Source organism: Haplochromis burtoni, unplaced genomic scaffold (genome assembly GCF_018398535.1).
Source record: "Haplochromis burtoni strain Fernald_Lab_line unplaced genomic scaffold, NCSU_Asbu1 Contig_264, whole genome shotgun sequence".
NCBI lineage: Eukaryota > Metazoa > Chordata > Actinopteri > Cichliformes > Cichlidae > Haplochromis > Haplochromis burtoni.
This window is the reverse complement of record NW_024582625.1, coordinates 689,263-706,495: the sequence shown is the minus strand read 5'-3', so window position 1 is coordinate 706,495 and position 17,233 is coordinate 689,263. Positions and strand designations below refer to the sequence as shown.

At 38.4% G+C, this 17,233-nt stretch overlaps 1 protein-coding gene across 3 annotated transcripts in view; it reads left to right on the top strand.

Annotated features, from left to right (window-relative positions):
* The window catches only part of sema3d (sema domain, immunoglobulin domain (Ig), short basic domain, secreted, (semaphorin) 3D), a 28,125-nt gene extending 12,089 nt beyond the window's left edge, over positions 1-16,036 (top strand). For all 3 annotated transcript variants that reach the window (XM_005939282.2, XM_005939281.2, XM_005939284.3), the window contains 15 exons: positions 799-861; positions 981-1,100; positions 1,196-1,289; positions 1,635-1,763; positions 3,549-3,685; positions 5,496-5,610; positions 5,859-5,928; positions 6,013-6,157; positions 6,663-6,885; positions 7,098-7,186; positions 7,385-7,426; positions 8,816-8,973; positions 10,680-10,744; positions 11,267-11,406; positions 15,011-16,036. In XM_005939282.2, the coding sequence (XP_005939344.1) occupies positions 799-861; positions 981-1,100; positions 1,196-1,289; positions 1,635-1,763; positions 3,549-3,685; positions 5,496-5,610; positions 5,859-5,928; positions 6,013-6,157; positions 6,663-6,885; positions 7,098-7,186; positions 7,385-7,426; positions 8,816-8,973; positions 10,680-10,744; positions 11,267-11,406; positions 15,011-15,475 (2,055 nt within the window). In that variant the 3' untranslated portion in view covers positions 15,476-16,036. The remainder of the gene's footprint in view (positions 1-798; positions 862-980; positions 1,101-1,195; positions 1,290-1,634; positions 1,764-3,548; positions 3,686-5,495; positions 5,611-5,858; positions 5,929-6,012; positions 6,158-6,662; positions 6,886-7,097; positions 7,187-7,384; positions 7,427-8,815; positions 8,974-10,679; positions 10,745-11,266; positions 11,407-15,010) is intronic.
* The last annotated feature ends 1,197 nt before the right edge of the window (positions 16,037-17,233 follow it).

Below are 17,233 nucleotides of genomic sequence, written 5' to 3'. Positions count from 1 at the left end.
GTATAACAGAATAGCTTTAGTGTAGTTGTTGTTTTAAACTTGAGTATGAAGTTATACAAAATGCAGCAAGATATTTAAAAAACAGTTTTGTTGATTAAAAATCACTATATCGGATTCATATCGGTATCGGCAGATATCCAAATTTATGATATCGGTATCGGTATCGGACATAAAAAAGTGGTATCGTGCCATCTCTACTCCATGGTAGGATTTAGTGGAAGTAACACGCTAAGCACATAAGCCTGTTATAACACATGTATGAGTATGGTGGCATACATTAAAGGGAGGCTGGATGTTATACCTCAGCTAATCTCTTACCACAACACCTACAGGTGTTTAAATACTGTAAAAATGCCATTTGTTATTTAGATATGGATAGAGATGAAAGGGAAAACATTGTGTAGTTATTATTCATTTCATTTTACGTTTAGCAGATTTCGGTGTAAGAATAGAATGAAATAAAATACTATTTAAAACAAAGGAAAAAAAGTTTGAGCGTTCAGGGGCCTGCTCTTGTTTTTAACTTTTTAACTTTAATGATTCATTAAAAAAAGAATCAGGTTAAAGGATCTAAAAGAAATCCAGAAAATCTTGTATCCTACTCTATATTCTCAAAAGTAACAGCTATTCATGGAATGTTTGTCACAAATAAAAAATTTTAATCTTTAGAACTTAAATATTTTAGCATAGCATGCAAACTATAAAGAACTGCAACAGGTCTTCTGTAAATTGAAGCTGAATGCTCACATTCTGGTTATATTGTAAGAAGTGAAATATTTCTGATTTATCGGTTATTAGATTCACTGGCCTGCTCTGAAGGAAAACGTGGAAATGTGCAAACTGGCTGGCAAAAATGAAAATGTAAGTGTTTCTAAAGAAATCTATAGATTTTAAGTTTCTGTGATTACTAAATGTACCTGTTCAATCAGTCCTTCCAGTGTACCTCATACATGTTCTTTTTCTGTCCCTGCTTGTTCCAGCTGGAATGTGCAAATTTTATCAGGGTCCTTCACAATTACAACCGAACACATGTCTATGCCTGTGGGACAGGGGCCTTCCACCCCACTTGTGCATTCATTGAAATCACTGGCCACAAAAAGGTAAAGTGGGCATGAGTGGATCTTAACAGGAAACATTTTGACTAGAGTCGATAAATAGGCTTACGTTTGTGAATCCTCTTAATTTTGTCTCTCAGGATGGCGTTTTGAAGCTGCTGTCTAATACAGAGGAGTCTGGCAGGTTGAAATGTCCTTTTGATCCCTTGCAGCCATTTACATCAGTCCTCACAGGTAAGATAACATAGGTGACATTGTACAAAGCAGTCCTCTACCTGCCTTATCTTTTATTGAGCGAGAATTTTATAGCTGCAGAGCGCCACGCTTCACTTCACTCAGTTATTTGCAATGAATTTGTATTCATGTCTTTGTTTGTCAGCCCCCCATTTTTGGGGGCCAAGAAAGACACAAGCTTACGTGTCTCTGCAGCAACAACAAAGTTACTTGGCAGACAAATGCAAACAATTGTGTCTCTTGCATGTGCTTGTTTCAGTATGTTAATTGAAATCTTACTCACTCTGTATATATTTTAAAAAAGCTGTAACATTTGTTTTCTAAGTCTACTGTGCTTCTATTTAGATCAGTACCTGTATGCGGGCACATCTTCAGACTTCCTGGGCAAAGATACAACGTTCACACGCTCCCTAGGCCCTCCTCCTGACCAACACTACATACGCACAGACATCTCTGAAGACTACTGGATCAATGGTACACACATGCTTGCACACATCCACGTTAACAGGCTGACTGCACTCCAAACTTGTTATTGCTTTTTCGCATAACTTCTGGCCTCTCTACTGATACAAAGAGCCTCTCTGTGCCCTCAGGATGGTTATTGGCATTCCAGAGGGAAGGAAACAGCCCACTTACTCATTTAGCTGGAACTTTTATATGATTGCCATAGCTGAGCCAGGACCACGCCTATGGGGGAATTTACAGTGTGCCACAAAGTTCACAGTCCTAGTCACACCGCATGTTAGCCAGGGGTATGCACAGTCATCACTTAGTACTGAGGAGTGACCTTCTCTGCATGCATCATCTCCTGTTTGCAGTGTTTTATAGCCACTGATGGACTGTCATGTATCAACAGTTGTCACTAGAACCTAAATCCTTACACATGGTCTCCACATTTCACAACTACACAGTCAGAGATTTTTGGAGTAATGCGCGCTCTCTCTCTCCCTCTCCCTCTCTGTCGGTGTGTGTAAACAGTGAGTGTCGACACAGGGCGGCCGTCTCGTTTTCCCATTTCTCGGAGTGTTTCGGTGTTTCAGTGGAACATCTTTTCATGACTAGCAACGACCTTCTGTCCCATGTGTTAGCTATAATGCATTAAGCCGTTCCAGTTGGGGAATCACCCTCTAGTGGTTGGCTTGGCTTCTAGGTGTCGAGCTAATGTTGATGTAATGTCACTGTAACGTTTAAACTTTTGGGCCTGTTCCCTCCTCATGGCAACATGCTGTTGTTTCTCCTCACTGCTATTTTCCTACATCATATGCAGCACTTGTTGTTTTAATATAGTGTCCAGTGCCGTAAATGCAGTTGAAAATTGTGCTTACTAATAATTCTTAGTAGCTTGAACAGTTAAAATCAATCCAAAAATAACCTATTTGCCCTCCAGTAATTTTCAGAGGCAAACATGCTTTGTGCAGTTTAACTGTATTGTAAGTATTAATTATCCATTTGATAATTAGGAAGTGTACAGATTAAATTTTGCACATACACACAGGATCATCACATAAAACATAATATATTCTTATTCATAGGCCCGTGACAGTTTTATTTTTTAATTTTTTCACAATCAAAAACATTTTAGACATAGAATTATCTCCCAACTCTTTTGTTCCATTCAGATGTCTGGACTGTTTGAAGTTTTTTCTGCTGTATCTTCCTTTGCAATTGTTGCATTCACCGCTGTCCTGCTTTACTGTCACCTTTGCATCAGCATTGTGTCTAACCACAGCAGGTACTTCCCTTCGCATCATTCAGTTTTTAAATGTTTGCTAAAACATCTAGAAGTATCGTGTCAGTTTCATGTTGATAGATTGCTTTCACGTCCCAAAGAGGCCAAAAAAACCAGTAACAAAGATTTTAAGTACAGGACATATACACTTGCCATAGATGCTCACATATAAATCAGATGTTTAACCCAGGGTGTGTAAGAGTATCTTTATGCTGCACTGATGTATAATTGATACTGCCTCACATACTGAAAATCATGTAAATTTAAACAAAACTGCTTTTAAAGTCAATTAAATCTTCTTTTACAATTGCTGCATGTACCTAAGTGCAGTTTATGTTCAGCCCATTTCAGCTTTACACTTAGTAAAGAGAGAGTAATACATCAAATCTCTCTGCAGAAATAGAAGACGACTGTAAATAAACACACGCTAAGTGTAGTTTTAATGCTACCTTAAGACTGCAGTTCATGCCAAAACCATTATGACTCATTTTAATGCTATTTCCTCTGTCTTCTCCATTCTGTGTCTTCAGAGGCCAGGTTTATAGCTGCCCATCCCATTGCAGACACCTACAATCCAGATGATGATAAAGTATACTTTTTCTTCCGCGAGGTCTCCTGGGAAGGCAACGACAAAAGCATCCTCTCCCGAGTGGCTCGTGTGTGCAAGGTGAGATATTACAGGAGAGAGGTGTGGAAAGTAGGAGATATATGGTGGAGGGGTGAAGGGGCTGGTACAGTATAACTAATGAGCAACAGCAAAGCCAGTGAATGACAGTATGATGCTGTACATGGATGCTGAGGCCCAGGTAGTGATGTGGTAGTAGCAGAGAACTGGTGCTTGAAAAGACAGCCTAAAGTAGATAGGACCTTGTAAAATAAGAGATGGTGTCCTGATTGGGTGTGAATCTTTGGCTGGGAGGAACCGTTCCCAATTTTATCCCAATTCTTTTGTGGTCATCCAACTCTGTCTGGATCAGTAAATCATGGTTAGAATTCTTATGTTTGCTGTGTTTTTACTACCTAGTCAGTCACTGAGGTCAATATAGGTCATTTCTTTTCTGAAAGACCTTTGATGATAATGTGTCACTGCCACTTAGGTTCTGTTTGACAGCACGTCAAAACAACTATAAGTTTAGCTGCACCGCTGACTGTGGGCAGAAGCAGTGCAGTTGCATGATCTGAGGCTCTCTGTGCACCACGCCGTGTGTCGCAAGAGGCAGACTAAACACAACAAAAAGCAAGCCATTTATTATGGCTGATGAAAAGTCCATAAATACAAAGTGCATAAGAAAAATAACAAAATAGAGACTATAGAAGTGGAGACAGCTGGGGCAAACTAGACGGATATAGGCAATCAAGAGAGGGAGACAAGATCAAGTTCAAGGGGGCCAAATACTTTTACAAGCCACTGTAAATCACCTTTTCAAAGATGCTTAAACATAACTGTGAGGATGAAAAATGAAATCAAAACAGGAATCAAGCCCTCAACCTATACTTAAAAAAAACAAACAAGCTATAAGACCAAACAGAAAACAGCCAATAAATGACAAAATCCAGAAATCAAAAGATTCAACTCTATGTAACAGACCAGGCATTATAACACAGTGTCCAATTAGTTCTCCAAGTGGAACTAGGTGACATGGCAGTTTAATATTAGCATGCACGATCCAGGACTGCATTCTTAGAAAAAAGCTTTCAGCGTGGTTATGACTTGAGAATAAGCCGAAAAGCAGACTGGAAGGAGATTCGTCTGAATTACGGCCCTTTCTTCTCTGAGCCATGTGTCTCTCATGTACTTTGTACTTTGGTTCATATTCATTATCTGCATTGTGAATGACAGCTCCTTACATCAATCCTCTTTGAAGATTATCACCATTGTGAAAGATCCCCATTAAGTGCTTACATTTTGGGGGGTCTCTTAAGCACAAGTGTGTTTTTTGTGTGTTAAACCATAACAGCCCTTTCTACACCACTTGGCTAAGCTTAACAAGGGGGGTCTTTTAAGTTTTCAATGCGTGACAAGGAGATACACTTGAACCCTCTTACCATACCTCAGTCAAAGGTCTCAATTTAAAACAGCAATTCATATGCTAAAGTAAAACCTGCATTATTAATCAGCATTTGAATTCTCCCCTTCATCACGCAGCACTTCCCCTTCGTTCGTTTTCCTTTTATGTTTTTCACCCTTCTCAGTGTTTTCCTTTCACTTTTCAGTTACTCCTGACTGAAGGTCTTCTTTGTGCAAGTTAAACAAGCAAATGTATTCCAGAGGCATGTGGTTCACTTGTTTATTTTCATAATTAGTGAAGGAAATCTGAGTCAGTCTGTGATGCTCTGTGTTGTCTTTCCAACCGCATTGGCTGGATTACAGTGTTTATGCTCAAATGTATATTATTAATTACAGTTTGTGTTTAGCCGCGTTGGACAGCTGCACTCTCCGATGATGGTTTGTTACAGAGTGTGTGGTTGTGTTTCAGAATGATGTGGGTGGGCTGAGGAGTCTGACCAATAAATGGACAACCTTCCTCAAAGCCAGACTTGTGTGTTCCATCCCTGGGCCAGATGGCGTGGACACACACTTTGATCAGCTCCGTAAGTGACTGTAAGATTAAAAACTGAAAATCTGGTCAATAAAGTCAGTTATATGTTCTAAAAATTGTCTTCTAAGAACATTTCATACAAGGACGAAAATGCATCAACAGTACCACATGGCTAACGGTGCTACCGACTGCAGTTCTTCAATACTGCAATTTATTGTTGGATGCTCGCCTAAATCTTTTCTGTTTGGTTATTGATAACAAAAAAAACCAAAAACTTTTTCATTCTTTTTTATTTTGTAGAGGATGTCTTTCTACTCCCAACCAGAGATGACAAAAACCCCATAGTGTATGCAGTCTTCACAACCTCTAGGTATGATTTTTATCAACACAACCTCAGGTCCTTTCCTGTTTCTCCAAGCATTAACCTGACCTGTTCTTTTTACTTTTCCTCCAGTTCCATTTTCCGTGGCTCAGCAGTGTGTGTTTATAGCATGGCAGACATAAGGGCTGTGTTTAATGGACCTTATGCCCACAAGGAGGGGCCTGACCACCGCTGGGTAGAATATGAGGGGAGGATACCATATCCCCGTCCTGGAACGGTATGTTGTATGCCAAAGAGAAGAGCATAAAGGGAAAAAAAAGAAAAGAAATCATCTGTACCTTCTGCACTTATCACTGTTAGCTATTCTGTTTCCATATATTGGATAAGGTGTTTAATTTTCCTCCTAATTGAAAAATTATAAACATGGCTTTAATGTAAAGGTTTGCTGGAGGGCATACTTACATCTGCACATGCAGCCTGATAATGCATGACCTTCACTTACACTTTGATGAGGTTACTTGACAAGTTAATCAGATTCATGTTTCATTTTGTTTAAAAAAAAGATTAATTAAGCGAAGTAATGTGATGGACAATTTGGTGCTGACATCAAGTGTGAAACAGATGTTTCACATATGCTTTGTCTCCTGCTGTTCTTATTTTAGCCTCTAGAAGGAGACACATACCAATAAATTGTTTGAGTGAATCTGCTCCATAGTTGAACTGGTGGAAGGAAATACAGAAAACACGGTCACTAATCAGCTGTGATTTTTTTGTAATTTTAGTGCCCAAGCAAAACATATGATCCAAGGATCAAGACCACTAAAGACTTCCCGGATGAAGTTGTCAGATTTATTCGATTCCACCCTCTGATGTATCGCTCTGTCTACCCTCTCACTGGTCGTCCTGTGTTCACACGTGTGAAAGTTGACTACACCTTGACTCACATTGTGGTGGACAGAGTTTTGGCAGATGATGGCCAGTATGAGGTTATGTTCCTGGGAACAGGTGAGTCACACCTCTCCTCCTAGTTTTTGTGAAAGTCAACATTTGACCAGCAGAGGGCAGTATATTACTTGTTGTTTTCGTTGGCATTGGACAGATTTTGTGTAGGGTGAAATGAACATATACAGTCTATGTTTTATATGCTTCTCAAACAACTCTCTGAAGATATTTTGGTGGTAATTTCACCCCTCTTTCTTTCTGTCTCACTCTCCTAGATGTTGGCTCCATTCTTAAGGTAGTGAGCATCACTCAAGAAAACTGGTCAACAGAGGAAGTGGTTCTTGAAGAGCTTCAAGTGTTCCAGGTTTAGTTCAAAACACAGTTATTCAAATAAATACACACATACGTTACACACTGATTTGCTGAGTTTTGTTTCCTCATAGTGTAACTGTCAGTGACTTATAAGACAGTGAAATATTTATATGTAATGAATTCATAACTGACCTCCAATAATTAATATCCATTAGCTTTTAAGTTGATGGAGTTTGTTTTCTTTTTGCAGAATCCCTCTCCTATCCTTAGTTTGGAGATCTCGTCTAAACAGGTTTGTTCTGCACACTTTGTGCAATTGTTCGTGCAAATTTGCTCTTCGCTTCGATTAAGCCACATGCATTAAGTTATATGCACATGGCTTGTGTGGCACAAATCATATAGTTTTTATCTTGTTATTCATGTTTTGGTTTTCCTCTCTGTCTGTAGTCTTCCCCATTTTCTTGTAGCACTCTCACCCTTACGCCTCATTATATAAGGGTCAGGAATGTCAGTAGACACTTCAACCCCAATCACAGCTTCCATTAATCACCAACAGTGTTTGACCTGTGTCTGTGTGCCTGCCCGCTAGAGTTTTGAGGCGAGTCAGACTAGATCCAGTTGCAACTGCGAAATTCAGCCTATTCATTTTGCAAGCCAAATGTCAGCCTTCACAGAAACCTAAGAATATCTTGGAGTATTCTTTAGGTTATAACCTGATTTTCAAAAAGTAGTAATCATTTAAGAAACTTAACCATGTGCTGTTAATAAAATAAAAAAATATATCAGACTCATATCTATATGCAGCCAATCTTTCAGCAGTATGCGCTATCCTAAATTGGTCCTACACCACAAAGGAAACCATATGAAGACTATGCACTAAAGCATACTAGATCAATAGCAACCTTGCAACCGAACTTTTTAGAACAACAAAGATTTCTTTAAGTTTCTTGAAGACGTTTCACTTCTTATCCAAGAAGCTTCTTCTTTAATTCCAAGCTTAGAACTGACTAAGCTGGTGAAACAACTTGAAGAAACTACCAGATCTGTTTTATATGAACTTGTTTCAGTGCCAACTCTGTAATTACATCCCATAATACACTGAAGCAAAAATGCCTTCAAATCAGAAGTATCACCTCACATAGTTCACTCAAGGCCTTCCGTCTGTAGTCTACTGTTCTGTGTAGGTGTTTATGTTTTGTTGTCCTAGCAGCCTTGTTTCTGTTGATTAATGCCATCTTCGTTCTGTATTGTAATGTGATTTTTATCTGCAACAGATCAAGAACTTAGTGGAAGCCGGTTTTTACTCACTCAGAGCAGTTTAAATGTAATGTATTTAATGTTGCGTAGAATCTTTTTCTTTATAAAAATAGTACATGGTGTACAAAGAAAATGTTATGCTAAGAAGGGGAAATCTTTAAATCTCTATGTGATTCATTTAAAGCAAACATGTTCTGATAGATGAAGAATGTTAATGCGGAAAGAGGAAAACTTTTTAATAAATATAATTTTAATATAGAACAAATATTTTTTCCATAAAAAATAGTTTTAGCTTTAGCAGACTTAACTAATTAACTATTTACGCAACATAGTGATATGTCCTCTGTTGATGATGTACAATTGTTAAAGTTGAAGGTGCTTTGTATGTTTGTATGTCTTGAAGCAATGTTGTGTTTTACCATAGCAACAGCTCTACGTGGGTTCAAGTGAGGGTCTAGCCCAGGTTTCACTCAGCAGATGCCACCTATATGGCCAGGCTTGTGCTGAATGCTGCCTGGCACGAGATCCCTACTGTGCCTGGGATGGACACACATGCGCACGATACATCCCTGCCTCTAAGAGGTATGCACATGACACTTGTAGTACTTTTGTATTTTTGAAATGTCCTCATGCATTAATTCAAAGCAGTAAGCCTGAAACAAGTATCTGAACAAACCCCAAAATAAAAGGAAATCATTAGAGTGCAAATGTGGACCGGTGAACACTGACTCGTTGGTTCCATAGTTTGCCAGGGGGTGTGTCTGTTTGTGTGTGTTTCCAAGGCTAGTTCTTAATGCCGGAACTCTCAGACGTTCATAGCTCTCCCTAAATTTTTTTTCTGTTTTCGTTCTCTTCACCTCACAATATTTTCCAAGCCATTAGGTAATTATTTTTCTCAGGCAATGATTAAAGATGTTTCAGCGTGTTTTCGGCTGACACTGTCATTCCAGACTTGCAGAGTGTGGTCCTTGAGGTGAAAATCAAATCCTGTTCTGTGTTTTTGTTTGTGAGCTTGCTTGCATGAATCCAAGCTCTGAACAAACTGTGCCCTACAGTTTGGGTTCATAGTGCCATATTATTGCCCAGTAGGGATTTTGTTATGGTTTGTACAATAGTGGAGGCCTCCAGGGCTCTTTGAAAGCAGATCTTCAGAGTGTCAGGGAATGTAGGCTACAGATGTCCCACCACACAGGACTAGCAGGAAGTGGAGGAAGAAATCAATACAAACTGAAGGAGCCCAAGTGAGCAACACAAGTCAGAGGTCAAAGAAACTTGTTTCTTTCTTCTTTAAAAAAAACACAAAAAAAATAAAAAATAAAACTGGTACACTCTAAATGTTTTTGCAGGAAAACAGATAAAAATACCAACAAGATAATTCCGCCAACTCTCTGTATGTATGTATGTATGTATGTATGTATGTATGTATGTATGTATGTATGTATGTATGTATGTATATATGTATGTATATGTATATGTATATATATGTATATGTATATGTATATATGTATGTATATGTATATGTATATATATTACAATATCTCCTATTGTAGTAATAGACAAGATTGTCTTATGGAATAAAATGGTGTGGTTCTTCTTCTTTAGCTATACAACTATAAAGCTAATGCCACCCTACACTTAAAGTGCTTTTGAAAAAATAGTAATTCTCAGACAATTTCTTCACGGGTTTATTATAAGTAATGGCAAATTTGGCATTCGTGTGAAGTATGTCAGAAACATTCATTTTAATAACTATTTGTTTTTCTGATTTACAAAATGCAGTATTGAGAAACACAAAGACAGGTATTAAAAACCCTTTTTCTGATTTTTTTTGGTTTTCAGTTTTCGCATGTTGCAGTGTTAACATCAATCTGGATTTACCTACTTTAATGACTGAAAAGAATTTCACATAATTTTCATATAACAGCGTTATTACCAACTTTGATTTTGGCTTTTTTGGCTAATTATGGCTGTTTGTTTTATAATGTCTAATTCCTGTCGAACCTTTAACTGTGATAATATGGTGATGCTAAAATTGTAATTCATAGAATAGAATTCAGATAAATGTCTAATAAGGACTTGATGAGTGGATAATCTACTAATATAATGTACACAATGCATATTAAATTAGCTGGATGCTAAGGTTGTGAAACTCCCCTCGTGGAGAATACTGGACTGTGAGTGTAAAGCATAAAAGTTCTTTGTATTTTAAATTCTGCATCTCAATACTGAAGACTAAAGTGGTCATACACTTCCTTGTTTTTTATTTTGTTTCTGTGTTTTCTTGCAAGGCGAGCTAGAAGACAGGACATCAAGAATGGAGACCCTGCCATGCAGTGCTGGGACACAGAAGACAGTATGTACACTTTATGTCTTAAGGGGTTCGGCCACTATTTGTTTTTGTAAAGCATTTCTTAAAAAAATCAGGAAAGCATCTGATCACTTCAAATTCTGTCTGCTTGATAATGAACCTAAACCCGCAGACAGATTCAAGAAGAACTATAAACAGTGTCAAGAAAGACAAAAAAATCCTGCAACAGATGGTATGGCTCCCACGGAGCTCCGATGTCAAGATTACAGAGTCAGTTTGGGATCACATGAAGAGACAGAATCAACGGAGAACGGAAGTTTTTCAAAGAAATATGACAATATGTCCAAGATACTTTCATGTTGGCTGACACAGCTGAAATTTGTGTGCTTGTGTATCCATTGTTGCGGTTTTCATGTCATGCAACAAACATGTTTTTAATGACAGTGATGTCCTTTGCCTGGTACTGCATAATTGTCACAAAAAATTTTTTTATTATGAGACATACATCAGATACTGTATCTTTGTTAGAACCTGAGAAAACATAGACACTACTTTTGGTTTTTACAGGTCTTGGTACTGGGAGTGTGGAGGAGAAAATTCTCTTTGGGGTGCAGAGCAACTCCACATTTCTCGAGTGTATCCCCAAATCTCAGCAGGCCCGGATTCGATGGTACATGCAAAGACTGGAATCTGAACGCAGAGAGGAGGTTAGAATATTACTGCATTTTTCATAGATTCAGCTCTCCTTCTGTAGTCTGAAAGTGTTTTGCTTTTCTTGGGTTCATGTTGAAGGGGTTGCATTTCTTTTCTTCCTACATCAAAAAGTGGGGAAAGGTTAGAGTGCCTAGGAACAGTGTTTGCTACAGCGGCACTAATTTCTCACAGAAATGCTTCAAAACATCAAAACACACCACAGCGGACTTCATGTGCACTGCTTTTGGAGTGTTGAACTTCTCAGCAATTATTTGTATTAAAAATCTCTGCATACCCATATTTTTAATAATGTCTAAGGCCTTGACAGCAAAGTTTCCAGGCATTGCAAAAACAATAGGGTGGGAACAGAAAGGCATAAAAGCAGAAAGAGGTAATATATTTGTATTTGAGGTGTGGAAAGGAACTAAATAATGATGACAGTTGTCTCCTGATTGAGACAACAGAGATGTGCTTACTCAGCACCTCAGTGCCTTCCCCTCCCCCTATCCAAACATACAATCTATCCTGCACCCACTGCAAGTGGCCCTTTTAGTGCTTAACCTCTCTACTTCCCACTACACTAATTTCCTCCTACCACTGTGCTCTGTCCTCTCTCTCAGGGGTGAATGTAAGCACAGTGACAGGTGCATAGGCCACTAAAGACCCACGTGCTTCTTTATGGGCTCACACTGCACAAAGCTCTGCTTTTTGTCTGTGGGTGGATGAATGCATGTGTCTGTGTTTCTTTATGTACCCCTACAGTGAAAAACTATAACAGAGAACTCCCCAGGGACAGCCACGGGTTTTGGTGCAATAAACACAATGTGGTGTTTTCTGTGTTTGTGTGTGTAGGCATGAATAATATGTGACCTGTTGCACTGTAGACAAAGTGATGGTGGCTTGGATGGAGTCAAATAAAGAAAAGTGATTTAAAATTTCAGGTGTTTTGAATTTTAAGTAAGCACATAGCTCCTTAGGATTCATACCGTAAAAGTACTTTGCAGGCAAAAGAGTTAAAATACAAATATAATCGAGATAATTTTGAGTATAGGTTGAAAACAGTGCTAAAAGAAAAACATGATAATAAGATAATCATGACAAGGATGAAACAAATACCGGGAAGCTATATAAGCTAAAAATAATAATAATTACAAAAAAACACGGCCAAAGCTGGAGCATGAATATGAGATTATTATGTGACTATACATAGTTACTATATATTATACTATAGTATTTTCAAATACATTTGCAAACTGAACAGTGGAAGAGCAAAGTAGTTTATGAGCAATATTGCCTTAAAACACTTTTTTTCTCGTTTGTGAACTCAGACAACATAAAGTAATTATATAATAATTTCTGGTACTTAAATTATTGGCCTTTTTACTTCTTTGTCATGTCGGTTTATACGTAGAATTATAGTAAACACAAGATTGTGCTGCCTCAAAGCAGCAAACATTGATCATAAAAAGGATGGAGATCAAGTGAAAAAGAAGCTGGAGGTCAGAGGAGCGCACACTTTTCAGATGTTGGAATTCACAGTCAGTTGTGTGGGCGATATCTTGAATATGTTCAGATAGCATTCTTGCAACTAATACTATTTGATTTCTTTAACTGTCTTAATTTTTCTCTTTGTTTTAATCACCTAGTGGCAATGGTGTGTTTGCTGATATGTGTGTTATGTATAAAGTTTGGATCTATGTTTTTAGGCCTTTTTTGGATGCAGAATTGAAACTACATCCCTATTACATTAGTTGGGTGTAATAGTTGTATCTTGGCCTTCTAGCTGTGTAAGGTGGTTTATGTGTTCTCACAGCTGCAAAGCATGTGATCATTTAAGTGTCTTGCACATTTCAATCTCTTCTTTTCTGCCCTGTTTTCTTCTGTCATCCTTTTATCTTCCCTGGCCGTTAACTTCCTCCTCAGCCCGACCCTAATCTTTCCTCACGTCCTGCCCCAATACTCCTTGCCTACTTAGCTTCCTCATAACTTTCATGCTGTGTCCACAATTTCCCACAGTTTTCCCTCCTGTGTTTCTGGGTTTTGATAAAGGCAACCTCAGCCAGCTGTTCATAGCACCTGCAGCCCAGTCTAAAACTTACTCTCCTCATAATCTCCTTATTCAGTCCCTCCTCTTATCTCCTAGTAAAACTCAGCTATTAAAGATGTGAGCTAGAAGACATTTTGCCATCTTTCTCACATCATGTTTGTGCACACATGTTTACCTCCTGGAGCCTGCAATGCTAGCCCATTGGGTAATCTCTAATAAGAAAAGTATGGAAAAGGTTAAATGTGTTGCTCAATGCTCATTAGCACAGAGCACCTATTTCTCAGCTTAGGTGGGAATTTCTTAATTTGATACTTAAAGCATCAAATTAACTTAGAGGTAGACTGCAAATATTCTCGCCTGTGTTTCATTTAACAGTTTAAACGTCATCATTAAATAACATTTCATCGCTTTACTCCACATTCATGCAAAGTTGTTAAAACAGAAGAGCATAAGTGTGTTTATGAATGCTATACACCACTATACACTATACACTGGATTGCTTTCCCTTGTAGGAGTTGCTGATGTGATTGCATGCCCAGACACACACAGACATATCCACACACAGGCATACAAATAAAGACAGACCATCTGGCTAAGTTTAAAAGCCTGGCATTGCTATTTAGTCACAGATGCCTTGGTTTTGGATGGAAGAGTGCAGGCGACTTAAAAAGCAATCAGATAGGCACATGAATGCTAATTGGATGATTTTAAAAGGCAGAGGACAGAGAGCCACGTAAGTGTGATTTTTATGTTTTTAATACGTATACCATATGTCAGTCAGGTGTGTCAGGAAATGAGAATGTGGTATGAGACTTGCAAGTAGGTCTAATGTGTGCAAAAGACAACATCCAGAAAGACTCTGAAACCTGTGGGTGTGCCTTTGCCTTGACTACACATCATTAGTGTCAGATCTGGAAACCACCACAGAGCTATCCAAACACACACACACACACACACACACCCACACAGACATAAACACACACAGAGACACCTGTGTATGTAAGAAAAAAATGGTAAAACAAGACCACAGCAAGCACATGGGCAAAAGACATGGTAATATTCTGCATTTCTTATCAGTTACACCTCCGGGGGTCAAAGTGCAGCTGTGGGAGGTATCCCTTTGAAGCAGCCACACTTTCACACATGCTGGACTCACTCCCTCATGCTCTTTCTGTGTCCTCTTAACACAGCTGTGTTTTTTTAGGCTCTGACAGCAGTCACATCATCCGATGAACCGTGGTGGATTCTAGATGGAAATAGGGCCAAAAACATTAGCATGCCACTTACCTTAACGACAAGCACATACATTCCCAGCAGTGCTCAACACTTACTCTCATTATGCATCTAAAGATCTCTCATCACATAATGACCTGTGCCCACCCATGCCGTGAACTATACTCGCCACACCTAATTCCATATGCTTCCCGTTTTAGGGGTCATTACCTTGTTCAACACAACTTGGTTACAAATCTTCAGAAATGTATGTGTTTGAGGAGGGTGATGTGTTAGCTGGGGTTTGTGGTGGTGGGTTGGCATTATGTAGCTCTTATATGTTTCTTGTTGTCTCTCAGGTCAGATTTGATGATCGAGTAATTCACACGGAAAGAGGTCTCCTAATTCGCTCCCTTCATGCTTCTGATGCCGGTGTGTATATCTGTGTAGCTCAAGAGCACACACACTTCACTCATACTCTCCTCCGTGTCACTCTACAAGTTGTTACAAATGGACAGCTAGACAGAAAAGCCAAGCCGAGTGACGACTCTGCCGGGGGGCTACACCATGGAACAGAGGCACGTCAGCGATATAAAGACTACCTGAGAGCGATGAGCTCCCCCTTCAGCTCTCTAGAAGAGTACTGCGATGCACTGTGGCTGGATAAGAGGCCATTGAGGGTTCGAGGGCGAGGCTTAGGAAATGGCAAATGGAAACACATCCAGGAAATGAAGAAAAGCCGGAACAGGAGACACCACAGAGAGAATGTGGAAAAGAAAGAACAACAGAAGCAAGGGAGGGTAGTGAGGACAGCAGAACAATAGACGACAGGATATAGAAACATTAAGGATGTTTATATTAACTGGTTTAAGGATCAAGCTAATGTGACTCAGAACTGTGAAACTGCAGTGTCAGATGAGCAAGTAAACTTTAACTCTTAAAGTGACATGAAAGACGATCAGTGAAATATGCAGTGCAAAAATGCAATATACTTAGCAAACAACTTGAAGTAGTAGAGGTATGTTACAGGAAAACGCACAGTTAACTTTGTAAATAAATTATCCATTGATATCACTCAAGCCTCCGTAGTTTGACAGACTGCTGTTGCTCGTTTTACTCCAAAGTTTCATAGGGCCAATATTCCATTTGGTCATTACTTTCATTATGTATGACTGTAAATATTGATATGACATGTACAGGAGACATAGCATGCTAAGTTTAGTCTTATTACTGACCTATAACAGTAATCATTTATGATGTTATTCTAAAAAAAAATGACATATTTTTGTACAATCCATTTACTCTTGTGTACTGTAGGTGCAATAGAGGGTTTTTTATTATAACTGTTTGTGAACGTTATTTAAATAAATGTGTCTTGGAGCCTCTGTTCCTTAAATTTATTGCTTACTTATATTCTGTGCACAGATAAAATCAGTATGCAAAAACTTTACTGCTGCAGTTACTGGCAGTCTCAAGTATATGACAGGCATACTCGGAATTAGTTAGGGTTAGCTCAGCTGAGCCTCTCCTGATATAGCAACACGAGTCCCTGTACACTGTATGCAGATGTCAGAATGATTCAGGACCAGCTGGTTTGTTTTTTAGTGTGTGTCCCTGTGTGTGTGAGTGTGTAAAGGTAAATGTGTAAAAGACAAGAAGAAGAAGAGAAAGTGGCAACTTCAGTAGAAACCATTTGAAATATAAAAGGCTGTGATCAAACCCAGTTACAGATTTCCCAAAATAAAAATAAAAAGTTGAGATGGCATCAGTGTCAGAGGCATGAGCATGAAAACCAAGCATTATGCAACCCAGTGTGCCTGGCCTGAATTTTATGTACAGACTTACAAAGAAATGGAAGTAATATGATACACAGTGCCTGTATTTCAGGCTGAAAATAAAATGACAAGGCTCTTCTGTGAAAGGCATCATCACAGTCATGGGAGTCCTGTTTTAATTGATTTAGTGGTAACATCTTAAATTTCATTTTGAGTGAGCTGCTGAAATACTGGAAGAAGAGTCACATAGAAAATTAGTCTCAAACTCATATATATATATAAAAAATACGACTTTCAGAAATATTATTATCATTGCCTCATAGACCATAACTACACCATAAATAGCTATAACTGCCTTTATGATGGACACTGTGTTTTTCTTACAGAGACACATTTTATTGTGCTTACTTTCTCCCTATCTAACTGTATAAATAGGTCTCCCATTTTGTGCTTTTCCGCAGTGATTTTCAGAGCTTCTTGTAACAAAGACAATAAATATTTCAAATGCTTCCTCTCTGTCTATTGTTTATTTATCAGTCAGCTGTAAAGAATAAACTGCATCTCCCCCGAACGGAAACAGCAAGAGGACTTTATAAAAACTAGAAAATCTTTTCTTCTAAATATTATTACATTAAAATATTATTTTTACATATTTTTTTTTACATTAAATTATTATTTATCAACTTATTTCACATAAACAAATGTACATGCATATTTTAAGACAATGTATTTTCTTAAATCAAAATTAGTTCAGCTTACCAAACATTTATTTATACTTCACATCGTCCTGTACTGTGGCATTATCAT